General features: G+C 41.5%; 1 protein-coding gene across 7 annotated transcripts in view; it reads left to right on the top strand.

Annotated features, from left to right (window-relative positions):
• Positions 1-27,711, top strand: part of LOC105700130 (rhophilin-2) — a 105,145-nt gene that overhangs the window by 25,511 nt on the left and 51,923 nt on the right. Inside the window, exon 1 of one of the 7 annotated variants that reach the window (XM_023432735.1) lies at positions 10,041-10,780. The exons of the other annotated variants lie outside the window; for them this stretch is intronic. Coding sequence (XP_023288503.1) covers positions 10,751-10,780 — 30 coding nt within the window. The 5' untranslated portion in view covers positions 10,041-10,750. Of the gene's footprint in view, positions 1-10,040; positions 10,781-27,711 lie in introns of those variants that run through there. 7 annotated transcript variants of the gene reach the window in all.

Raw genomic sequence — 27,711 nt, 5'->3', positions numbered from 1 at the left:
TAGATTATTGACCCGGTAAAGGCAGCTCGATGGCACGTCGAGTTTCCTTGTTTTCCTCTTCACGTTTATCCGCATTCATCGTGCAATCTGAACGCTAAACGCGAGCATAAGTCTTCGTTAGATCTGCAGTGCGAGGTATCATTATCGAAAGTGCGGAAAGGTTTAGTTCTTCCCTCACGTCCGCCTTGTCGATTTGCTCTATGCGAGGCTAACACGCGAGTTATCGGCATCGATCATTCGGTCTCGTTGCACCTTGCCGACCGTCCCCGGAGTCCTCGTGTAGGGAAATTCTCCCGCGTTCACGTAACTTCCTCTGCCATGTCGGGAAAACGATCCAGCTGCGGCGAAACAATGGATCTCCACGTACATGCGCCTCCATTTGTCCACATCGAATAAAGGATCGTTCGAATGTCCGCTTGCGCTGCGTTCAATGTGGCTGTATACATTCAAATTGGGTTCTCTTCATTTCCTCCTCATTTATTTTCATGATTTCGACCATAAATTGATCCGAGTTAATTCTCCATTCAGAATATCGTTGATCTGGGGGCTTATTGAAAAACTAACGCTAATGGATATTTTTCATCCGCACTCAAATGCGTTCAAATACGACAATGGCATTGAGTAATAAGATAGTACCGATACCTTTCCATCGAACAACGTGCACCGATAAGGATTTGGAGAATTTTAGGCACATCGAGTTTTGGGGGAAGGTCTTCCTTTAAGGTGAAGTGAAACGCGTCGAGGAACTGGATCGACGTCGATAAAGAAGATTTTTCTAAATGCCTACGTTGCCGATGTTCGTTTGTCTATTGATAGCTGTGTCGAATTATATTGGGTGTTGTACCAAATGGCATATTCCACCTGTCGTTTTCGTACAATAAATATGAAGAAATCGAAGTAAAACTCCAGAAAGTCTCTGGATTCATGCTTTCTGGGGCCCTAATTAACTGCAGTGGAACCCCCTGCGCCATCTGTGATTTCCAGGTAAATTAAATTTTCACTCCGAGACCTCGTATTCCCACCGTTTTAGCATAGAAGCGCATACAACACTTTTTTTGCCTTTATTCCGTTCAAATGCGAGTTTATCGATTATTAGAGTGTTCTAAATTGTCGTAAAATTGTCCTGACCCTTCCGTTTCTCATATCGGAGTTTTCGATAATTGTATATTGATCGAAATATGAGAGCTCGACGCCATATTGGTTCTGCTCTGGGCTAAGTTAAAATTCTTTTTTAAAAAATCCAAATTTTGATTGTGTCAGGACAATTGTTAGATGAACACGAGGCATGTGACAAAGTTTCCGGACAGTTTGGACCAATACCCTTAAAAAAAAGTGCTGTATTCGAATCGACTGATTTGAAGGGGGTTTCACTTCACCTTAAGCACTCATTTATGTTAGAGATTCGATTAATCGCAGTCCATGCACCCCGATCCGAGCTCTCGGTTTTTGCATCGGCGATCCGATGCCCAACGGATGGATCGCAATTCGATCCAGCCGGAAATTAAGCATTTCCTCGATGTTGTTACCGATAGTCCCACGTATTGAATTTAAACTCGGTCTTTACGCAGCAAGAGCGATCAGCTGTCTCGTGGGACGCCATGTGGAACGTGCCCACGACGTGCGTATGACTCAATATGTCAGAGCCTGGAAATTGAGAAGCTCGTGCGCGTGTTTCAGAGGGATATGTTCCCTCGTCCCAAGATTGTATGAGAAGGAAGGGGTTGCTGTCTATAGAAGGGGCAGTAATTATCTTCAAGATGATCAATTTGATTCTATCCCGCAATATTTTTCAATATCCGCGCAAAATTGTTGATAGACATCACCTCTCTAGAATGATTTAATTGATTGAATAATAAGGTGTTGCTGTCTATAGAAGGGTCAGTAATTATCTTCAAAATGTTCAATTTGATTCTCTTCCCGCAAGATTTTTCAATATCCGCGCAAAATTGTTGATAGACATCACCTTTCTAGAATGATTTAATTGATTGAATATTAAGGTGTTGCTGTCTATAGAAGGGTCAGTAATTATCTTCAAAATGTTCAATTTGATTCTCTTCCCGCAAGATTTTTCAATATCCGCGCAAAATTGTTGATAGACATCACCTCTCTAGAATGATTTAATTGAACGAACTACCTAGAATGGAGGTGAAGTGAAACCTCCCCTCAAATCAGTTGATCCGAATGAGACACTTACTTGAAAAGTATTGAACCGCACCGTCTGAAACGTTGACACATGACTCGTGAGCACCTAAAAATTATCCTGCCAGGCCAGAATCAAAATAGCATCGAGCTCTTATATTTCGATCAATATACAATTATCGAAGGCTCTGATATGAGAATCGAAAGGGTCAGGACCACTATACGATAATTTGGAACACTCCGATAATCGAGAAACTCGCATTTGAACGAGATAAAGGCTAAAAAAGTGTTTTATACGCTTCTGTGCTAAAGCGAAGGTAACACTTACTTGAAAAGTATTGAACCTCACCGTCTGAAACTTTGACACATGACTTGTGAGCACCTAACAATTATCCTGACACTTTCAAAATTTGGTTTTTCGTTAAAAATTGTTTAACTTAGCCCTGAACAGAACCAGAATGGCGTCGAATTCTCATATCTCGATCGATATACAATCATTGAGGGCTGTATATGAGAAACAAAAGGGTCAGGACCATTATACGATAATTTGGAACACTCCGATAATCGAGAAACTCGCATTTGAACGAGATAAAGTCTAAAAAAGTGTTTTATACGCTTCTGTGCTAAAGCGAAGGTAACACGAGGTCTCGGAGAGAAAATGTACTTGAAACTGAAATCACAGATGGCGCAGGGTGGCATTCTGCAGTCTATTACAGTATCGAAAACCATGAATCCGGAGGATTTCTGGAGTTTTTACTTCAATTTCTTTATAATTATTGCACGAGAATGACACATGGAGTATGCCATTTAGTGCAACACCCAATATAATTCGACACAGCTGTCAATATAAAAATGAACGTCGGAAACGTAAGTATTATGAAAAATCTTTTTTATCGACGTCGATCAAGTTTCTTGATGTGTTTCGGTCCAGTCGAATCGAATAAGACACTATTTTTGAAAGGTATTGGATAGAACTGTCCGAAACTTTGACACATGACTTGTGAACACCTAGGAATTATCCTAACACTTTCGATATTTGTATTTTTGAAAAAAGATTTTTAAATGTTAGTACAATACTCAACATAACCCGACACAGTTAACAATATAAAACGAACGTCGGCAACATAGGTATGTAGAAAAACCTTTTTTACCGAAGTCGATTAAGTTCCTCGACGTGTTTCACCTCACCTTAAACGAAGGTGTATGGACGTTGATAAGTTTTTGTACGTTTACAGGAGAGATACATAGACTCACTATACTATATTCCACTTGTACCTTCTTGTGTCCTTGTACTCTTTGCCCACACGTTGTTGCTTCAAGTTCAACACCGTGCGGCAGATGCTCCCGGCGATCGCGATGGCGGCAAGACGTCCGCTGTTGCGATCACCGGAGGTCTCGTGAAAAACTTGTGGCCTAAACTAACAATTGTTTTATACGAAATACCTACACAACAAATACCAGTGTATTAAACAACTGCACCCAAGACAACAAACAAAATCGAAAACAAAACAACATATTAAGATTCACACAGAAACAAAGCACGCGGGAGACGTTCTAGTAACGCCGCATCACCACACAAAGAAACAACCGCATGGAGAGCTACTAGCTCCTCATGCTCTTACAACCCATAAAGAAGACAAACTCAAATATAGAACAAAGGAATTATACACAAAACAGTTTAACGGCGTTCACCACCAAAGTGGGGACGATGACTTCCACCGCTAGATGGCATTAGCATCGAATTCAGTGGGAGGTAACCAAAACGTACTTTCTCGCTCGGATGAGGGAGACGCGACGCATAATGGGTGGTGTTTATCAACGGGTGAAAAATGTGTGCGTATTTTGCACGTATAGGACTCACACAACGGCTAGACGCCTCTGGACTAGGCGTCGAAACGTGGGTGACCCCCGGTCGTCCTCACACGCCAGGTGGACGCTCCGCCTAGAGTCGGCAACGGTTGCCAAGGAATGCCCAAATTCCTCGCGAGAAACTCGAAAATCCTGAAAAAGGTGCTCCACGGGGACAACGATTTTGAGCGTATTTCTCAACCAATCGAGCTCAACGAGTGCTCGTTTTAAAGATAAAATGTTGACGTGTGTTTATATGGAAGCGATTTTCGATCGAGCACCTCCTTCCTAGGTAAAAGGGCATTGAAATTATGTCGTTGCACTTTTTTATATGGAAATGACCACTTCTCGAAAATCGCTCCCATATAAACACGGGTCAACATTTCATCTTCGATATGAGCACTCGTTAAGCTCGATCGGTTTAGAAATACGTTCGGAATCGTTGTCCCCGTGAGGCCCTGCAAAATCGCTGGAGTGGTGAGCGCCCTTAATAGTTTGTGTTGGCTAAGGTGTCCTAACGGATACTGCAGGCCAAAATAGGTGTTGCAAAACACCATCACAAAACCAGAAACACCCTGCGGCATCGGACAGGGGATCACTCTCTGGAAGGGTTAATGAGTATCGAATTCAGACCTCAAGTCAGAAATATTTGTTATAGTTTGTGTTGGCTAAGGTGTCCTAACGGATACTGCAGGCCAAAATAGGTGTTGCAAAGCACCATCACAAAACCAGAAACACCCTGCAGCATCAGGCAGGGGATCTCTCTCTGGAATGGTTAATGAGTATCGAATTTAGACTTCAAGTCAGAAATATTCGCGCTATGCCTTTGTTGGTTGGGGTTTTTCAAGAATGATGTAGCTTAACAGCGAAGTTTGTTTACACCTAAGGTGCTTCTTAAGGTAAGCTAGAGTGTCGACGTCGGAAGATGGACGCGAAACCCGTGATAGATGGTACTTCTTCAGAATGATTTAATTCAACGTGTCGCCTCGAATTAAGTGGAGGAGTAGCGACGTTGACGGATGGTGCGCGTGCGCTGATTACTATCGGGCGCATTACATCTAAGGTCGTAAGTTTGTCGAGAGGGTCGTCGGTAATGTCAGTAATGCCCGTTCGTTCTACGTGCTAGAGACAACGTTAGAACAGGTTTCCTTCTACTTCTTTTCCGTGTTGTCTTTTTTACTTGGTTTAACTATTCGACGCGTAATTGCGCGCGCGATTCGATTCTCCATACAGGTCTTTTGGAAGTTTCTCGGCCGGTTTTTCAGGCTCGTCGATGAAATATCGGTTAAGGGCACTCACCACTCCAGCGATTTTGCAGGGCCTCACGAGGACAACGATTCCGAACGTATTTCTAAACCGATCGAGCTCAACGAGTGCTCATATCGAAGATGAAATGTTGACCAGACATCACCTTTCTAGAATGATTTAATAGATTGAATATTAAGGGGTTGCTGTCTATAGAAGGGTCAGTAATTATCATCAAAATGTTCAATTTGATTCTCTTCCCGCAAGATTTTTCAATATCCGCGCAAAATTGTTGATAGACATCACCTCTCTAGAATGATTTAATTGAACGAACTACCTAGAATNCGCTCAAAATCGTTGTCCCCGTGGAGCACCTTTTTCAGGATTTTCGAATTTCTCGCGAGGAATTTGGGCATTCCTTGGCAACCGTTGCCGACTCTAGGCGGAGCGTCCACCTGGCGTGTGCGTGCGGCCGAGTTTCACCCACGTTTCGGCGCCTAGTCCAGAGGCGTCTAGCCGTTGTGTGAGTTGTGTACGTGCAAAATACGCACACATTTTTCGCCCGTTGATAAACACCGCCCATTATGCGTCGCGTCTCCCTCATCCGAGCGAGAAAGTACGTTTTGGTTACCTCCCACCGAATTCCATACTAATGCCATCTAGCGGTGGAAGTCATCGTCCCCACTTTGGTGGTGAACGCCGTTAAGGGCGCTCACCACTCCAGCGATTTTGCAGGGCCTCACGGGGACAACGATTCCGAACGTATTTTCAAACCGATCGAGCTCAACGAGTGCTCATATCGAAGATGAAATGTTGACCTGTGTTTATATGGGAGCGATTTTCGAGAAGTGGTCATTTCCATACAAAAAAGTGCAACGACATAATTTCAATGCCCTTTTACCTAGGAAGGAGGTGCTTGATCGAAAATCGCTCCCATATAAACACACGTCAACATTTTATCTTTAAAACGAGCACTCGAGTGAAATCAGGGAGTTCGAATAGTTGGAAGTTCTTCTAACGAAACCGCCATTATGCATATTCCTATTTCCTGATTTTCCTTTACCGGAAGATTCGACGGGATGATAATCGGTCGATGATCGATCTCTCCGAACGAAAACCACTCGCCGATCAGAAATCTCGACACAGATCGTTTCCAATATAAGTGGCGTGAATTCGATTTCGAGTTTAAGGTGAAGTGAAACACGTCGAGGAACTTGATCGACGTCGATAAAGAAAATTTTTCTAAATGCCTACGTTGCCGACGTTCATTTTTATATTGACAGCTGTGTAGAATTATATTGGATATTGTGCCAAATGGCATACTGCACCTGTCGTTTTCGTACAATAAATATCAAGAAATCGAAGTAAAACTCCAGATATCCTCTGGATTTATGCTTTCAGGGGCCCTAATTGACTGCAGAGGGACACCCTGCGCCATCTGTGATTTCCAGGGCAATTAAATTTTCACTCCGAGACCTCGTATTCCCATCGTTTTAGCACAGAAGCGCATACAACACATTTTTTGCCTTTATCCCGTTGAAATGCGAGTTTATCAATTACCAGAGTGTTCTAAATTGCCGTAAAATTGTCCTGACCCTTTCGTTTCTCATACCAGGCCTTCAACAATTGTATATTGATCGAAATATGAGAGCTCGACGCCATGTTGGTTCTGGTCTGGGGTAAGTCGAAAAATTGTTTGATAAATTCAAATTTTTAATGTGTCAAGGCAATTCTTAAATGTTCACGAGTCACGTGTCAAAGTTTCGGACAGTTTGATCCAATGCCCTTAAAAAAAAAAGTGTTGTATTCGAATCGACTGATTTGAGGGGGGTTTCACTTCACCTTAAGGCGGTGAAAGCACACCGGGCTCCCGTTACTGCCGTCGTCGAGAGTCCCGCCTTCCGCAGACCGCTTTTTTGTCGCTTCCTGGCCGCGCGCGTTCGACGCTTACAAAGACGGAAATGTTAATCATTACCTCAGACCGTGGGTCTCTCGATGGTTGACTTAACGCCAGGTTCAAGGCACTTCCTCTTTCCCCGGAGTCGATTTTTCCCTACGCTACTCCCGGTCGAGTTTTGCCTCGGATTTCACCGAAATGCTCTTCCCTTCCGTCACGCACCGTCGTCTCTCGCCTCGGGCTCCCTCCGGCTCGTTTCCGGTCAGGAGTGCAACTCGTTTACCTCGGACCGGACCCATTAGTACTTCCGATGAAAAAGGAACTCATTTACGAATCTACGTCGCAGATGTGGTGACGCATAGCCTTATAGATGGTGCAGAAAGTTAGTTACGAAATAATGTACTTTTCAATTTATATTTTATTTTTCAACTCTTTGGTGCCTAGAATTTTTGGACGATATGATGATTCGTAGTCGTTACTCGTCATCGATATAACTTGTCATTACAAATAAATGCAGTTACGACGCAGACTTCATGACGCATAGCCTTATAGATGGTGCAAAATGTTAGTTACGAAATAATGCACTTTTTAATTTATATTTTGTTTCTCACCTCTTTGGTGCCTAGAATTTTTGGACGACATGATTACTCGTGCACGTTACTCATCATCGATGTAACTTGTCATTACAAATACATGTAGTTATGACGCAAACTTCATGACGCATAGCCTTATAGATGGTGCAAAATGTTAGTTACGAAATAATGTACTTTTCAATTTATATTTTGTTTCTCTCCTCTTTGGTGCTTCGAATTTTTGGACGATATGATGAATTGTACACGTTACTCGTCATCGATATAATTTATTACAAATAAATATAGTTACAAATACTGTTATTCAAATGATTGAAGTTTTTCAAACTAATTCCGTTGCCTCTCCCCGAGATTATAAAAGTTTATCCACACAAATGTGAACGCTCTGCTTGCAATGGAAGTGAGTCATGCCTTGCTGCCCTGTTTATAACTATAACGTGTAAGTCTTGTCTCGTTAGAGTGTACGGAGTTAACCATAATTGCAAGAGATAAAATTGACTATTTTTGGTGTGGTAATTATTAAGAAGTCGTTTGGTTTCCCTGGCTCGTCCCCTCGAATGAACCGATGACGTCACTCGTTCCGGGGATGCACCATAACGAGTCTTGCTATAGTGTCACTACTCTTAGTCTTGAATACCAATTAGGATAGTCCGGCTCATTTGGAATGTGACGCGACACCGAGAAGTACGAGTACGTGAGCGGTGCTTTCGACGCTCTTTACTTCTATTTGGAAACTCTTACTTTCTGTACGTAACGAAACGTCGCGTGGAATAAAGCCGCTTCGTCGTTATAGTCGTAAGAAGCGACTTCCAGGAGTCCGACTATGATTCAACTAGTTAGTTAGTTAGTTTTCTTTGGTTGGTTTCAGGCCTTGCCTTAACGACGATTTCTTTTGTTTTATTGCATTAGATTTTTAAGGTGAAGTGAAACACGTCGAGGAACTTGATCAACGTCGATAAAGAAGGTTTTTCTAAATGCCTACGTTGCCGACGTTCTTTTTTATATTGACAGCTGGGTCGAATTATATTGTGTATTGTACCAAATGGCATATTCCACCTGTCGTTTTCGTACAATAAACATCAAGAAATCGAAGTAAAACTCCAGAAATCCTCTGGATTCATGCTTTCTGGGGCCTTAATTGACTGCAGAGGGACACTCTGCGCCATCTGTGATTTCCAGGTCAATTAAATTTTCACTCCGAGACCTCGTATTCCCATGGTTTTAGCATAGAAGGGCATACAACACTTTTTGCCTTTATCCCGTTGAAATGCGAGTTTATCGATTACCAGTGTTTTAAGTTGTTGTAAAATTGACCTGACCCTTTCGTTTCTCATATCAGAGCCTTCGACAATTGTATTATATATCGATCGAAATATGAGAGCTCGATGCCATTTTTCTTCTGGTCTGGGCTGAGTTAAAAAATTTTTTCAAAAAATCCAAATTTTGAATGTGTCAGGACAATTCTTAGATGATCATGAGTGATGTGTCAAAGTTTCGGACAGTTTGGTCTAATACCCTTAAAAAAAAGTGTTGTATTCGAATGGACTGATTTGAAGGGGGTTTCACTTCACCTTAACGTTTACGTGTTTCATGATTTTACAATTTTAATTGAATCTCACCTTACGTTGTAATGCTTATTTGCTAATATAAATATAAGTTACAACATTCCACGGTGAATTGGACGAAAGTCAATTAGCTGAAATATGAAAGACATGTTTTTAGATAAATGGTTCAGTTTATGCAACCCTACTCTACTCCAGCCAGTGACGAGGGTTGGGTTGCAAAAATGTTGCACAGCAAAAGATTTTAGATCGATATTTTGTGCAATGTAACGAACGCCCACAGTTAAGTCATAATCGTGGACCTCGCATATGTGGGAAAACGAAATACACGTCCTTACAGTCTAACCATATAAAATCCCTCCTAACCCAAGAAGGATTCTCTGGAATTTAATCCGGTCATCTTGGCCTTACAGCAGCCGCGTGCTTACACGGGATTCAAGACATTAAAAAAACACGGCTTGTACAAAACGCACCACGGAATGCATAGTTTAACATCGGCAGGAAGGAGTGGCGACTATATTATTTCCCGGCTACCGGCGAAAGGCTGGAGGCGAGCCGGACGTTCAGCTCTGCGCTGTTTACGGTCGGTACAACTTCTACGTACTAATACATCCGTGCGGGGAAATTGCTGGAGAAGTCCCCCATTCCCGGCCTTACCCCCATCTTTAAGTCCATCCTTATCCCCATCCTTATTCCGATCCCCCACCGGAGACACCGAGTCTTTCTTCTTTCACCCAGCCGAGAGAGGACCCGTAGTCCGGCTCCGTTCAACTCCCAGAAGTCATCTGTATACGATTGTAAACAGTAATCCGCACCATCGCGAGGTCCATCTTGAGGGCCTTCGCGACACTGTTGTGTTCTGCCACGTATTCCTTTTTGCGGCCAAAAGGATCCAGGTTATTCCAGTTTCGTAGATAAAGTGCCGGCAGACAACGAACGCAAGGCAAATGGACTGATCGTGAAGTGCTCGGCGGTTCCTCATCAGAGAGGAGTGCTATCCAAAGTGATTACGGGTGATACGAACTTAGAAGGGAAATTATAGATCGATATAGTTGGTTGACATTAACGCAGCTGGAGAAGATACAAGGAATTATAAAGAAAGTTTTGTCGAACTCGTGATAACTCCTTTTGACCAACCGGCAGAGGGATCGTTAGATAGGGTGAAGGCCTCTCAAGTGACGATTTTGAAAATTGACAAAAGTTTGGCACGTGACGTAGCATAGATATAAGAACGCGATCGTTACGAATGCTTTACGGCGTTGCTGGCACGAATGCTGAAATAGTAATGGACTGTTTCTTATTACCTTAACGATTTCGGTGGGTCGTGGAAAGTTCGGTTGTAGTAAAACCCTAAGGTGTGCTCGTGGCGAAACAGGTGTCTACGGCAGGCAAGAAGCTACGCACTTTACCGTGGGATAGAGGAAATTTCGACACTCCGGCAAGTTTTCTTGGAGAAGAGGCCTGAAAAAATGCTGATACTTCCCGACATTAAGCTACAGGTGAGCCCGAGAACATTAAAAAATGAGAACTTGTATTCACGAGTGGCGTTGCGCCGCGTTATGGCTATCTCAGTCTTCATAATCTATCAGGAGCGCACTGGAGAGATTAACGCACGCACGCAGAGCCACGCACACGAGCGTTTCCTGGAATAAGTTACGAGGGGTCGTGCAGTAACGTTACAAAGTGCAATGACATTTCGTTATTACGATACAATGTTTCTAACTGTAAGTTTCTATGACCAATCACATATTTGTAGGAGGAGAAATCACCCAGGCGAATCTACTATTGACAAGTCTATATTATCCGTAGATTCACAGGTATAGTTATTTCAATTATTGTTAAAGAAGACGTATATAGAATGGATTCAAGCGTTCCGTTCTGCGATCCTCGATCAAGTGCCGTTCCGTCCACTGTTCTGAGGGACCGTCTTGGTCTAGCCGTATCAATTGTTTAGACAATGCTCATATCTTCTAAACATGCTCGCCTTTCCTCGCCCATGATTCTGGGAATAGGTCCGCCCATGGACCTCCATTTTGCCTTGCCGCTTTGAAATATTTCCTTCATATTGCATCACAAAATATCATTTACGGGACTGAAGCAGTAAATTCAAATTGTTCGCAAAGTAAAATGAATATGAACAATACCGCTGGGTAAAATAACAAATGCAAACAATATATTCGGATTACTTGCAAGGGGACGAGTAGTAATAATATTATGGAAATCGGAGTAAGATACATATTATACAAATTTCCGCAATTACGACATGAGCATAAATTGTCGTAAACAATTATATATTGAAGTATGAAGTAAAAGTTGCGGTAAATAGATTCTGTAATTTTTTTTCTGCTTTAGTGTTGTGTTTTTCGTTGCGTATAATATGTTTATTTCACGATAAATGAGCACCTGCTTCGTCACGCGGTTTGCACTTTTTGTAGGGTACCGTGACCATGTGTACCGTTGATGTGAGGTTATTGAATGTTGACCATCTCTCTCCTTTTCTCGTTTCTTCCTCCCACTGTGGCTGTTTGTACATTCATGTATGTATCGCCGATTCCATGGAAGGTCCACGTATCTTCTTGATGCCAAGGGTAAATAACGCAAAATAATGCAAAATAATGCAAATTGCAGACATGTGGCCGGATAGGTAGCCCACACGTAACAAAATTGCTAATCAACGTATATAGCATGTTTCCATATCTATGGAATGTTTCAGTATATCATAAGTTGAAAATATACGTATAGTATATGAGCCGTTTATTTTGAAAGTGGCGTAAGTCCATTTATGTTCAAATAGAGATATTGAAGGGTTTGCGTTGGATTAAATTTAAAAATATGGGTAACAGATAACATAGAATAATGTTTTTAGGTTTCTAATGGTGTCAAATTTATCATCCCAATTAGCATAATTACCATTATTTAAGAAATAATATGTTTTTGATGACTATAAATGGACTTATGCCACTTTCAAAGTCAATGAAATGACGTTTTTGATTCTTAAGAAAGCACAAGTCCATAGGAAAAGTGAATTTTCCTTGAAATAAAAATAAATGTATACACTTTTATGTTATAAAATCAAAAAATATTCAACTTTTATTCTTTGTTAAATAATTTTTACATTAAAATTAATATTGTTTTGTTAATTATTATTCAGTCTTCTCCAGTTTGTGTATACGGGAGGGATTTAAAATAACTATGGGGTGCAGGTGGTATATAATGTAATAAATCCATTAAGTCTTTGTATTTTAGGTGTGTGAGTGGTTTCGTTTTTTCGTATAGTGCCAACTTGATATTATTAAAGTTTCTCGGTCTTCCCCGTTGCGGTGATAAATCCAATGTTTTGAATGGTGCATCCTCGTTCGTTGTCGTTTTGTAGAATAACATATATGAATCGCTTCTCAGAAATCTCATCCAACATATTTTAAACCAATTTACTCTTTCACCGTCAATTTTTATTTTTACATTGAAATTCATACTCGAAGATTCACAAGTTTTCTCTTGGGATATTTAAATATATTCAATATTCTTCTACATTGTACAAGGGGGTTTCACTTCACCTTAAATTTGCATCAGGCGCGTTGAACTCTTCTCAGGAATTAATATCGTGTAACAAGCGGTCGGTAGATATTTTCTCATAGAGGAACATCTAAGAAATGTTAATAACTCGGAATTAATTAAATAATGTAATATATAATTGGTGTTTTTCTTGAAAAACCGTGACCGTCCGCGTCATTACGCGCATTTTCTTGCAGCCCCCCCGTATCTTCCTTCCATAAACTACATTCCGAACGAACTACAGTTAAATTCATTATACGCGCATTAAAGCGCTGATTATAGATGTTCTCGAGAAAGGCGTGTGGATAGGTGAAGCCGAGTTAGCGTCCTCGCGTGTCGCGGTGGGCACGCACGAGCACGCGTGCACGCAATTCGAGTGAACGATAACAGTGACACGTTAAGCGCAGAATTTATGGCGCTTTATCCTTACGCTATCTCCATCCTTGCTAATTAACGGCCATTCGTACGTGACATTTCCCAATCCACCTTACATAATATTATTATATCCCTGGCCACGCTGTCATCAATTGCGACAGGGCAATAAGGGGCTGCTCGAGCGTTGTTGGGAAAGAGGCCTGTTATTTGGATGCATGGCCAGCGTTTTAGTACTCTTTCGAAAGAAATCTTCTGCGTGCGACTTGTCCTGTTAAAATTGCACTTACGGGCCACCTAAGCCGTTTTGTTGTTAACCCTTTCGTTACCTTGGACGAGATATCTCGCGACCCAATACTGGCCGATCAACGCTTTTGACGAGATATCTCGCGACCCGATACTGGAATGTTTCTAACTGTAAGTTTCTATGACCAATCACTCTAGATAAATTATTTTGTGTTCTGCCACGTAGAAAGTAAATGAAAGTAATTTCATTAAATTAATAAAAACTGTATTTATTTCTTCCTTTTAGCTATACGAATAGAATTAGTTATAAAATATATTCATCTAGAATGTCAAAATATTGGTGCTAGAAAGCTAGATTATCGTCAAAAGCGTTAATCCGCTACTACCGGATCGCGAGATATCTCGTCAAAAGCGTTAATCGGCCAGTATTGGGTCGCGAGATATCTCGTCCAAGGTAACGAAAGGGTTAATAGGGCAGTAGACTGCTCGTCCAGTGCGTGTCCTGGAATTGATTCCCGTAAATATGGATAAATTATTTGGCGTTTAAGGGGATGTGGAAGTTGGATCTGAGGGGTCAATTGTTCATAAAACTTTTCGCTGAACTGGGTGTACCGAATCGGTTCTAATTTTACTACGTGAATATGGAGTTTATAAAGGAGGTCCTGACACTCGTGAAATTTCATTTCCTATACAACATTTTAAAAGTACCTTCGAATAGATTTAAAAAAATTGAAATCTCATGAGTGTCAGGACCTTCCTTATAATCTCCATATTCACGTTGGAAAGTTTAAAGCGATTCGGTAAACCCATTGCGAAGAAAAGCTTTATAAACAAAATCTCTTCGACACCACTTTCACATGTCCTGTTAAAATCGCACTTACGGGCCACCTAAGCCGTTTTGTTGTTAATAGGGTAATAGGAACTTCCCGGACAACAGAGTGCTCATCCAGTGCGTGTCCTGAAATTGATTCCCGTAAATATGGATAAATTATTTGGCGTTTAAGGGGATGTAGAAGTGGGATTTGAGGGGTCAATTGTTCATGAAACTTTTCGCTGAACTGGGTGTACCGAATCGTTTCAAATTTTACAACGTGAATATGGAATTTATAAAGGAAGTCCTGATTCTTGTGAAATTTCATTTCCTGTACAACATTTTTAAAATACCTATCAACAGATTTTAAAAAAATTGAAATTTCATGAATGACAGGACCTTATAATATCCATATTCACGTTGGAAAGTTTAAAGCGATTCGGTAAACCCATTTCGAAGAAAAGCTTTATATCGGTCAACGTAGGGCAAATTGAAGGCTCTGACGTGAGAAATGAAAGTGTCATGACAAATTCACAATTTAGAACACTACGGTAATAAAAAAAACTCGCACTTGAACGGGAAAATGCGAAAAAAGTGTCTTATGTGCTTCTGTGCTAAAACGATGGGAATACGAGATCTCGAAGTGAAAATTTAGTTGACCCGGAAATCACAGATGGCGCAGGGGGTCCCTCTGCAGTCAATTAGGGCCTCAGAAACCATGAATCCAGAAGATACCTAGTGTTTTACTTCGATTTCTTTATAATAATTGTACAGAAACAACAGGTGGAGTATGCTATTTAGTAAAATACCCAACATAATTCGACACAGCTGCGGATATAATAACCAACGTCGGCAACGCATGTATTTAGTACAATCTTTTTTACCGACGTAGATTAAGTTCCACCACGTGTTTCACTTCACCTTAAGCCGAGCAGTCCGATGTCTTTAATTACGTACACGCCGTGCATTTTCATATCCTCTTGCATGCACGAGCCACGGGTGAAACCTTGAATTTACGAGCGTTGTGGCGCTTTCGTTAAACCTTGATTTTCTCGAAAGGCGTTTAGGTGGTTTCGAAATTAAAGAGTTCAGAGCTACCGAGGCACCGGAATCATCACGTCGGTCTCTGTGTACTCTGATCATTGCCCTGCCTTTCTTAAGGCGGAATGAGCAAGGTTTTATTTGCTGAACTCGGCAGTACCCTAACGGTACCGTGGAAAACATTACCTCGGAATTCGGAACTCGGTGTGGAGCACCCTTTGTATGAAACGGTGGTTAAGGTGAAGTCAAACACGCCGAGGACGTTGATCGACGTCCGTAAAAAAGCATGTTCTAATTGTCTACGTTCCGACGTAGGGTTTCATATTCACAGCTCAGGCGAATTATATTGAGTATTGTACTAAATGGCATACTTCACGTGTCGTTTTCATACAATAATTATAAAGAAATCGAAGGAAAACTCCAGAAATCCTCTGGATTTATGGTTTCTGGAGCCCTAATTGACTACAGAGGGACCCCCTGCGCCATCTGTGATTTCCAGGTCAATTAAATTTCCACTCCGAGACCTCGTATTCCCATCGTTTTAGCATAGAAGCGCACAAAACACTCTTTTTACCTTTATCCCGTTCAAATGCGAGTTTATCGATTACCAGAGTGTTCTAAATTGTCGTAAAATTGTCCTGACCCTTTCGTTTCTCATATCAGAGCCTTCGATGATTGTATATTGATCGAAACATAAGAGCTCGTCGCCATATTGGATATGATCTGGGCTAAGTTAATAAATTTTTTTTTCAGAAATCCAAATTTTGATTGTGTCAGGACAATTCCTAGGTGCTCACGAGTCATGTGTCAAAGTTTCGGACAGATCTATCCAAAACCCTTAAAAAAAAGTGTTATAATCGAGTCGACTGATTGAGGGGGGTTTCACTTCATCTTAAGTTCCTCGACGTGTTTCACTTCAGCTTAAAGGCGCTAATATAGCGAATTACGCGGATGAAAGTGTATTGGCACTGTTGGTACCAGTTTGCGCATTCGAACGCGGACTTCCGGTGTTCCTTTCCCGCAGGCCCTCGATACGCGGCCACCGAGAATTCTGTGGATAAACTAGGGCCTCTTCCGTCGGGAGTTTCTTCATACGCGATCTTCAGGATACACGAGAACGGCAGAAAATGTAAGGCAGAATTCTTCCGGGCACCGTTCGCATGACGGATCGTCCAAGGTCAACGAGCCTCTGGCAGTTTCAGGTGCAATTAAGGCTTTCCTATTCATTCCGCAGACCTGGTTGAGAGCGGTTTACAAGTTATGATATTCTGCCGTCTTTACCGTACTCGTTACCGTGATTAGACTTCCTGCACGCATTTTGATACGGTGCCACGGAAGACTCCGCGTCTTCGTGCTATTCCAGTTGCATAAATGCAGCAGATGTATCCGGCTGCTGGAATTATTTCCAACTCAGTGGAGGCTGTATGTGAGATTTTTCACGTCCAGATTCATTCATCGGCGTCCTGCGCTTCAGGCTGCGTAGGGCTATTATTTTACGATTAACCCTTTCATTCCGGCAGTCCGCTTCGCCACACAACCACCCCTTAACGCGGCACCGTGCCGGAAGGGTGCACATTGCGCTTGGGCAGTTTTTGGTGTTCGAACTTACGTCTTCCACCGGAACACCGCCTCCTTGACTGTCTTTTGTATGTGCATTTTTCTAAGGGTTAAAGTGAAGAGTCCCGTAGGGGTGACGACGGTGTTGGCATCGACCCTTGGTGACCCTGCTTGGTCGGAGGTCCATCCTTGGTAGCCGGTCGAATCTCGGGCCTTCGACAAATATCGGCGCTTAGCGATCCCCAGTTTCGGCTTCGACGTTGGTCATCGCCAGGGCGGGTATTGAGCGGTCAGCATTCCAGGAAATGAGAGAGATATATTGCGTGATTTCAATAATATAAGGATGGGTCCCATCTACCAAGCGCTTCTCCTCCCGATTATACAAAGGGATTTGGTCGGGCTAGCGGACTTGCCGATTCGAAGAGTCCCGTAGGGGTGACGACGGTGTTGCATCGACCCTTGGTGGCTCTGCTTGGTCAGGGGTCGGTCCTTGGTAGCCGGTTGGATCTCGGGCCTTCGGCGAATATCGGCGCTTAGCGATCCCCAGGTTCGGCTTCGACGTTGGTCATCGCCAGGGCGGGTATTGAGCGGTCAGCGATCCAGGAAGTGAGAGAGATATATTCCGCGATTTCAATAATATAAGGATGGGTTCCATCTATCAAGCGCTCCCCCTCCCGATTGTACAGTGCCGTGTCGATTGCGACCGGCCGTGATCTTACAATCCTTACAATACATTCAATAGAAATTGATAAACGAGGGTACTTCGACGCCACTTTCATATCACCGAAAGCAATGAGGAAATTCATAAAAGTGGATCTATTGGTATTTTATAAAAGAATATATTATTACGATAATTGGTCAGTTATTTAAGCAAGAAACTACAAAACGCGTGACGTACCTACGAAATTCGAGATTTTCTGCGTAACCGCAGCGGTTCCGCTACCGAAATGACGAAGTTGAAAAGTGAAACCGCAAGTTCAGTATCCCCGCTAACGATCCGTGGCCTCCGCAAGCAGCCGGAATGATTCGCGAAAGTGCGCCAAACCGCGCGGAAGATCGCGATCGGTCCTCGCCGGACGTTGACTCTCACCGATCATCCGTGAAGTCCGCGCGAAGTGAAATCGGAAATTGGTCATCGCAAATTGCCGAAGATAATGTTCCCCTCGGCCCGGTAATTGCGGAAGCGAGCGCAGATTGCCGTTTGCCTTATAGAAACTGCAGCTACCGGTCAAGATCCAGCGATCGCCCTCGTCGCTTCGGCTTCTCCATGGGAGCTTCGATCGCGATTCTCATTAGACGCAGATGCACCGAGCTTTATTTGCTCCAATGTCGATCGCTTTAATCCCTGCGGTTTATACACGCCGCCGCGTCGCCATCTTTGTTCGATCGTCTCGAAACGATTTCGATTCGACCTCCGATCGCGAACGAAAAGTGTTACGTCCGTAAGAAAAATGCTTTTAGTGATTAGAGTACATAGTTATACCTTCACGAGACCTCGTACCAAAAGAAATCGCAATAAAACTCCAGAAATCCTCTGGATTCATGCTTTCTGGGGCCCTAATTGACTACAGAGGGACACCCTGCGCCATCTGTGATTTCCAGGTCAATTAAATTTTCACTCCAAGACCTCGTATTCCCATCGTTTTAGCATAGAAGCTAATACAACACTTTTTTTGCCTTTATCTCGTTCAAATGCGAATTTGTCGGTTACTAGAGTGTTCTAAATTGTCGTAAAATTGTCCTGACCCTTTCGTTTCTCATATCAGAGCCTTCGATAATTTTATATTGATCGAAATATGAGAGCTCGACGCCATTTTGGTTCTGGTCTGGGCTCAGTTAAAAAATGTTTTCCAAAAATCCAAATTTTGAATGTGTCAGGACAATTCTTAGATGACCAGGAGTGATGTGTCAAAGTTTCGGACAGTTTGGTCTATTACCCTTAAAAAAAATTGTTGTGTTCGAATCAACTGATTTGGAGGGGGTTTCACCTTACCTTAACGTCATCGCATTGAACGATGCAGGACGTACGCACGGAGGCGGATATCAAAGTCAGTGATGGTTCTTGGGACCACTGACCTAGTGGGACCAGAAGTCGAGTCTGGGAGCTTGGAAGACTTCGATATCTTTGCTTTTCCTTCCAGTGGCCGCATTCCGGCGGACATGGCAGTCGTTTGCCACGTGTATCGTGTCCGCCATGGTTGTCTTGTGTTCGTACACGGAGAGAAAAAAGATCTGTTAAACTTACAGAAAGATCTGCAAAATGTACCGATGTTATCTGTTAGAAGAAGGACAGCAGATTATTTGTTAGCGTTACAGTCAAGTTTCTGTTACTCTATTCCGTAAAGATTACAGATAACTATCTGGAGAGATTACAAGAAAATATTTATATGTGTTACGGATATACATCCGGAAGTATTACGAATGAGTAACGGTAAAGAATACAACTTGATACATGTAAAAATAACAGAACAATATATGTGAGAGTAATAGGACATTTTTGTAAAGGTTGCAGATAACATTCTGTAATAGATACAGATATACATTTGTAAGGTGTCACGATATTAAGGTGAAGTGAAACACGTCGAGCAACTTGATCGACGTCGATAAAGAAGATTTTTCTAAATGCGTACGTTCCCGACGTTCGTTTTTACATTGACAGCATTTATATTGATTGCATGTACAATCCAATTTGGATGCATCCTTGTGGCTCGAAGTTCAGATCGCATTTGTGCAAAAAAGGTGATACGATAGATTGCTCCCCATCACTGTTCCCATTCCCAAGTTAACCAATGCATGCATACCGTTTGTACCGTCCAAAAGGGGTGTTTAGTATCATTCACGATCGGCATCGTGCAGCGGTAGTGTTTGGTTGCATCTGCATCTTTGTCGCACGAAGTTCAGATCGCATTTGTGCAAAAAAGGTGATACGATAGATCGCTCCCCATCACTGTTCCATTCGTGCAGCGGTAGTGTTTGGTTGCATCGTGCAGCGGTAGTGTTTGGTTGCATCGTGCAGCGGTAGTGTTTGGTTGCGTTTGGTTGCATCTGCATCTTTGTCGCACGAAGTTCAGATCGCATTTGTGCAAAAAAGGTGATACGATAGATCGCTCCGCATCACTGTTCCATTCCCAAGTTAACCAATGCATGCATACCGTTTGTACCGTCCAAAAGGGGTGTTTAGTATCATTCGCGATCGACATCGTGCAGCGGTAGTGTTTGGTTGCATCTGCATCCAATTTGGATGCATCTGCATCCTTGTCGCTCGAAGTTCAGATCGCATTTGTGCAAAAAAGGTGATACGATAGATCACTCCGCATCACTGTTCCATTCCCAAGTTAACCAATACATGCATACCGTTTGTACCGTCCAAAAGGGGTGTTTACCATCATTCACGATCGGCATCGTGCAGCGGTAGTGTTTGGTTGCATGTGCAATCAAATTTGGATGCATCTGCAATCAAATTTGGATGCATCTGCGTCCTTGTCGCTCGAAGTTCAGATCGCATTTGTGCGAGAAAGGTGAAACGATTGATCGCTCTCCGTCACTATTCCATTCCAAAGTTAACACGTTGAGCGCAGCATCGGTCCTGAGGACCGACGGTGAACCCCCCGTCTAGGCGGCGTCAGTCCCTTGGGACCGACACGGCATCAAGAATCCTATATATAAAAAATTGTGCCGCCCAAACGGGAAGCTCAGCAAAATCGGTTCCGCGCTCAACGTGTTAACCAATGCGTGCATACCGTTTGTACCGTCCAAAAGGAGGTTTTAGTATCTTTCACGATCGGCATCGTACAACGGTAGTGCCAAACCACTGAAATCTATAGTAAACTGGAACGCTCGTCACGCTTAAGCGTCCGCGGCAAGCTGGTTCCAGCGAGAGATAAATTTCGATGAATCTGCATCCTTGTTGCACAAAGTCCGGTAAGCGTTTCTCTGAGAAAGATGAAACGACAGGTGAATCTCCATCACTGTTCCACACCCAGATTAACCAATACGTGCGCACCGTTCGTACCATCCAAAATGAAAGTTTAGTGTCAGTCATAATCAGTATTATGAAGCGGTAGGGCCAAACTTAATTTGTTAACGAACTGTATGAAAGTGGGCTACACTGGCGAGCGTTCTTGTCTACTATATATTTCAGTACATTTCGCTACGTCACTAGGAACTTTTCAAGTGCAGTCCGAGCTGTCAAATTGGAATAAAATTCCCTTGAAAAGTTTAGAGAAGCCCTTGGTACTGACAAGGAACACTAGGTAGGTGTCCGCTTCCGGTTTTGATGAAACTTATATATATTATAGAGAACTTAAAGCTAAGTGACACGTATTTTTTTTATTGGCCCATACTAGGATTTAGGGGGTGAAACTACCCTTTGGATTACTCTTCGCGGGGGTAGTTTACCCCCAAATTTCACCCCCCGGGGACGATTTCAATTTTCATTTTCATCATTCTTCCGCGAGCTTCCTTTTATACTGCAAAACATTAGTCCAACATTCTGCTTATGTGTGCAGATGAAGAATGACCCCCGAAGGTGGTACACTTCAGAGGGTAGTTTTACCCCCTAAATCCGCGTATGGGCCGATAAAAAAAAAATACGTGTCACTTAGTTTTGAGTACTCGATAACATATATAAGTTTCATCAAAATCGGAAGCGGACAACTACCTAGTGTTCCTTGTGAGTTCAAAGTTTTGAGACAATATCTACTTCACGATTCACGATTTATGAAAGGTTAAGAGTGGTGAATGACAGTAGTAATTAACACGGTATAGTATAAACCGTAAACTATAACATTTGGGGCACAAATATGTTTTTAGAAGAGAGTGAAAAAGAAAAATGTGTTGGATTCATCGGCAAAATGATTAGATAAGTATCGTATTTTTTGTAAAGGTTCATTCGTTACGGGTACATGTAACCAAATGATGAAAATTGAAAACCAATTGTAACCGAATAAAGAAAAATTTGAAACTCAATTTGAGAGCATCATTTCATTTGGCGAGCACTAAAAGGCTAACAATATGAGATGTAAAAATGTTGACGAGATGAGAGTCGAACGAGTGTACTTCTAATGTTTGCTAAATGAAATGTTTACTTAAAAACCTAATAATATTTGTAGTTACCATTAATACAGTTTCCGAACGGCTCGTTATACCTTCCATCGATGTTTGATGATGAATTTCAATGGTTCTGCTTGAAAATATATCTATAATGTACCGCGTCGAAATGATCATTACCAACAGATAATTGCTTCATAGCTTGTAAAATTGCGAAGGGAAGTAGCCCAATTGCTTGAGTTAATGGTACATTAGGTATTTAGTAAGCGATTTATGGTTTCGCTCGTTAGGTCATGAGTCGGGCATTTTACGGAGGCCATTGACTTTTGAAGTTGGAGGAATTTGGGACACGTCGGGACGAGCGATTGGGTAGATTGCGCGACGATGTCTTTATTAACCCATTCATAGTCGTGCTCATTAGGTGTATCGTTAAGGTGAAGTAAAACCCCCTTCAAATCAGTCGATTCGAATACAACACATTTTTTTAAGGATATTAGACCAAACTGTCCGAAACTTTATCACATGACTCGTGTTCATCTAAGAATTGTCCTAACACAATCAAAATTTGAATTTTTGGAAAAAAATTTTTAACTTAGCCCAAACCGGAACCAAAATGGCGTCGAGCTCTCATATTTCGCTCAATATACAATTATTGAGGGCTCTGATATAAGAATCGAAAGGGTCAGGACAATTTTACGACAATTTAGAACACACTGGTAATCGATAAACTCGCATTTGAACAGGGTAAAGGCAAAAAAAGTGTTGTATGCGCTTCTATGCTAAAACGATGGGAATACGAGGTCTCGGAGTGAAAATTTAATTGCCGTGGAAACCACAGATGGCGCAGGAGGTCCCTCTGCAGTCAATTAGGGCCCCAGAAAGCACTAATCCAGAGGCTTTCTGGAGTTTTACTTCGATTTCTTGATATTTATTGTACGAAAACGACAGATGGAGTATGCCATTTGGTACAATACCCAATATAATTCGACACAGCTATCAATAGAAAAACGAACATCGGCAACGTAGGCATTTAGAAAAATCTTTTTTATTGACGTCGATAAAGTTCCTCGACGTGTTTCACTTCACCTTAAGGTGAATAACATTATCGAGGCGGATCTTTCTAGTCGTAGGGTATCATTTTCCCATTTATCTGATTTACGGCGGAAAGGTATTTTACATTCATAGCTATAGAATTTCACTAATAACGCTTAGAACATCCATTTATCTACTATTATAATAGTTCTTCTAGAGAGCTGCGCCAGCTGTTATGTACAGTCATTGAGGGGAAAACAACGTTTCTTTATTATTCTGTTGCAAGGAAATATTTTCCTTCTTCTCGGTCGGCAAATTGATAGTTAGTCGTGGCTAGAATGTCCTCAGAACTCGAACTAACCTTGCACTGCTTTCGAAACTTAATTAGAGCCAACCTTCACGCAACATGGCACCGTAGATAGCAAGCGAAAGACAATTGCCGTTTAAGGCCGTCTGGTAAGCGCAGCTGTCTAATAAAACCATATACATTTGTAAAACATTGTTTTTAATCGCAAGCTCCACAACACTGAGAATAAAATTTCTTTGATTAAAAAAAAATTATTTTCTTCAATAATGTTCATCTTGGTAGAAAGTTTGGTAGAAAGTACATCTAATTACCCCAAAGAAATATTTGTTTTTCGTTCAAAGAAATGATAAATATTCTGTGAATTTCTCTAAAATTGTAACGCGTTTAATCGCAACAAATGACGCTTCATGATGTCTAAAAACATATTTCATTTCATTGAACTGAGAAAAAAAACACGCCTGAGTATAAAATTTGTTTGAACGTAGTAAAAGAAATGAAACATATAGTTTTGATTTCTTACTTTATTATTGTAAGACATGAAGTATTCGATCAATGTAATGCATCACAGCAAAACTTTCGGCATTTTTGAGTGAAGACCATATTTCTTTGATTTTATGCTACAGTTTTTATAACTGCATTCAATGAACTAAATTCTTTAACCAGTTAACTGTGTCGACCTATTTGAAACGTGTGTATTCATGACGAGTATACTCGTCAAACACAGCTAATTGGTTAAAAGAAACCAATTTTTTCTCAGCGTAGGAGAACTATTCTATTCAAAATGCCACATTAACACCTTTTGTTGGTATTTAAATGGCGAAAGATAATTCAGTTTCTAGAAATAATAAAGAATACATATACTGTATTATCAGGCTCAGTAATTTTCATTTGTTGAAAGCAGGAATTTACAACTAATTAAAGATTGTCTAGGGCGACATTATGAAACGGAACAAATTTAGCTCTGCTCTTCCAAGACTCGAAAAGTCCCTCTAGAGGTTATTGCAAACAAGTCTATTCTTCTTTTTCTTCTATTTTCCCGCTCGCAACGATATTCCGCAGTCAATGTATGTAAGTTGCTTCTTCCTTATCTCTGACCGGTTCCAATAAACTCACAGCGTTAAAGAGAAGTGAAACCCCCTTCAAATCAGTCGATTCGAATACAACACTTTTTTTTAAGGGTATTAGACCAAACTGTCCGAAACTTTGACACATCACTCCTGGTCATCTAAGAATTATCCTGACGCATTCAAAATTGGGGTTTTTGGCAAAAATTTTTTAACTTAGACCAGAACAGAACCAAAATGGCGTCGAGCTCTCATATTTCGATCAATATACAATTATCGAAGGATCTGATATGAGAAACGAAAGGGTCAGGACAATTTTACGACAATTTAGAACACTCTGGTAGTCGATAAACTCGCATTTGAACGGGATAAAGGCAAAAAAAAGTGTTGTATGCGCTTCTATGCCAAAACGATGGGAACACGAGGTCTCGGAGGGAAAACTTAATTAACCTGGAAATCACAGATGGCGCAGGGTGTCCCTCTGCAGTCAATTAGGGCCCCAGAAGGCATGAATCCAGAGGATTTCTGGAGTTTTACTTCGATTTCTTTATAATTATTGTACGAAAATGACAGGTGGAATATGCCATTTGGTACAATACACAATATATTTCGACCCAGCTGTCAATATAAAAGCGAACGTAGTCATTTAGAGAAATCTTCTTTATTGACGTCGATCAAGTTCCTCGACGTGTTTCACTTCACCTTAACGTTTAGTCGGTGCGAGGTGGATTAACGCTCAAGTGGTTCAAACAGAGACATTGTATTTTCACGGTGTCCAGCTCTATGAATGAAAATGCAAGCCTGCACGTAACCCATGCCACTACAAAATAGCAAAATGTCGGCCATCGAAGGTACCGGTCTACTCTCGACAATGCGTGTCTCCGAGAAATTGTGGACGAGTGTATCTGGTAAGCGGTAAGACGTCTAGCAAGGAAGGTATCCCAGCTCGATCTCTCCGATTTGATTTCTTTTATAATATGTTATAGTAGACTAAAAACTAAACGACACGTATTTTTTTTATCTGCTATTAAACACTTCAAGGGGGTGAAACCACCATCCAAAGTAAGGCATGTCAAGAGACGATTTGGCAGTTTCACCCACAAGAACGTCATATTTTTTTTAACCAATCCACCTGAAAAAGCTTCCTCATAACGAGAAATGAAAAATACAATTGTCTCAATTAAAAAAAAAACAAAATTAAGGGGTGAGCTACCCTTCACAGGGCTTACTTTGGATGGTGGTTTCACCCCCTTAAAGTGTTTACTGGCGGATAAAAAGAAATACGTGTCGCTTAGTTTTTAGTCTATTATAACATATTATGAAAGAAATCAAGTCGGAGAGATCGACCTGGGATACCTTCCTTGTAAGAGACGGATTTATAGTTTAACACGTTAAGGTGAAGTGAAACAGGTAGACGAACTTGATAGACGTCGATAAAGAAGATTTTTCTAAGTACCTACGTGACCGACGTTCGTTTTTATATTGACAGCTGGGTCGAATTATATTGGATATTGTACCAAACCACTCCACCTGTCGTTTTCGTACAATAACTATAAAGAAATCGAAGTAAAGCTCCAGAAATCCTCTGGATTCATGCTTTCTGGAGCCCTAATTGACTGCAGAGGGACACCATGCGCCATCTGTGATTTCCAGGTCAATTAAATTTTCACTCCGAGATCTCGTATTCCCATCGTTTTGGCATAGAAGCGCATACAACACTTTTTTTGCCTTTATCCCGTTCAAATGCGAGTTTATCGATTACCAGAGTGTTCTAAACTTACCCTTAAAAAAAAGTTTTGTATTCGAATCGACTGATTTCAAGGGGGTTTCACTTCACCTTAATGCGTATTTACGTATTTGCCGTCTCTTTCAAAATGGGTTCACCCTCCTTCCTCTATTTTCGTAAGAAGGCTCCGCAGATAATGCAGCAGATCGGTTGCGTTTTTCGTAAGTCCGACCGATTCGATACGCATCGGGGACTTAATCTCGTAGGAATTACGGCAATAGTAAAAATGTAAAGGCCGTGTACTCGTTGCCTCGTGGTCGCGCCCACTTGTTTATCCTGGCCGTTTAACTGGACCCTGGTGCCTGGAAAGGAGACCCGAAGTAGGGTACCGTTACTGGCCCCCTTCTAAGGACCTGTTCGGATGTCGTCTCGCGCAAAGATGCGCGCAGCATCCCTGCCCCGGTTCGCCCTGTCCAACTGAACACCAAACCTAACAGTTACGTAACTTAAAACTAACAAATATCATAACGTTTGTTACAATGTAATAACCTAACAGTTACGTAACTTAAAACTAACAAATATCATAGCATGGAAACATTTCTTGCATTGAGGGCCCTCAATCCAGATTTGGCCCATTTTACTTTTCGTAATGCAGAAGGCTACGTATATCTATTGGAGCTAATCCGAGATATCGAGTCGCGATATGAGAGCGGAGAGAATTTTTTAGGAGTTATAATAGAGGAATTAAAATTAGTGAAAATAAGTAAATAATTACATATATTCGGAGCGTGTATAAATAAAAAAATACCGGGACAACCGCAAGAAATTCGTATTTATTAGAATGGATACAAGACAGTATTGTATCGCTGTTATTGTTCACACATTAAGTCATGATGCAATGAACTTCACATGGATTGAATTCAAGCTCACATGTAATATATTAAGACACATGGGGCGCATTACATGTATTGAATTAAAACTTAGGACATTTTTCCAAATTGCAGGAATGAATAGCTCGAAGCAACAGAACCGTTAGGGATGGATAATGCATTGCCAAAAACGCAATGAAATGTCCGGATTACTAGCAACAGAAATACTGCATTACCGCAAGACCTCGGAAATGATCTTGCAATATAATCAAGAGATGTGCAATCTTGATGCTCGAAAGCGACTCATTGTCTATTTTTCCTGTTTCTAAGCAGTTGCTAAACAACCCTCTATCTATGAAATTGTGCTATATTTCATAATAATTGTTAGGCCACATTAAGTGCGATGTATAAGAAGGAAAATAGATTTCGATACACTTTCTTTACACATAGATATATTATTAATAATTTTGAAGCGGCATGATAAGCGACGTATTAGGTTGTCCCATAAGTTTCTTCCCTTTTTTTCATAGGACATGAATACACGATGCGGAAGGAACTTATGGGACAACCTAATATTTCAGCAGCTGAATTCAGGGCTGTTTAGAGATTTGGAATGTGCCTATATCGGTACTAACTTGGAACCAAATTTTGAGAATTGAATTTTCCGATGTCATGTTTCCTTTGAAATTTGAATGATTGGGCCCACTTTGGCCTGAAGTTTTACCAAGGACGTTACGGAAGTTGTGCCAATATTGTATGCCCAGCCTTGGTAGCCAACATCGATCCATACCTGTGCCATAGGTT

Source organism: Orussus abietinus, unplaced genomic scaffold (genome assembly GCF_000612105.2).
Source record: "Orussus abietinus isolate OABI.00-Male unplaced genomic scaffold, Oabi_2.0 scaffold270, whole genome shotgun sequence".
In the NCBI taxonomy this organism is placed as follows: domain Eukaryota; kingdom Metazoa; phylum Arthropoda; class Insecta; order Hymenoptera; family Orussidae; genus Orussus; species Orussus abietinus.
Note: the sequence above shows the minus strand (reverse complement) of the source record. Positions and strands in the feature narration are given on the sequence as shown.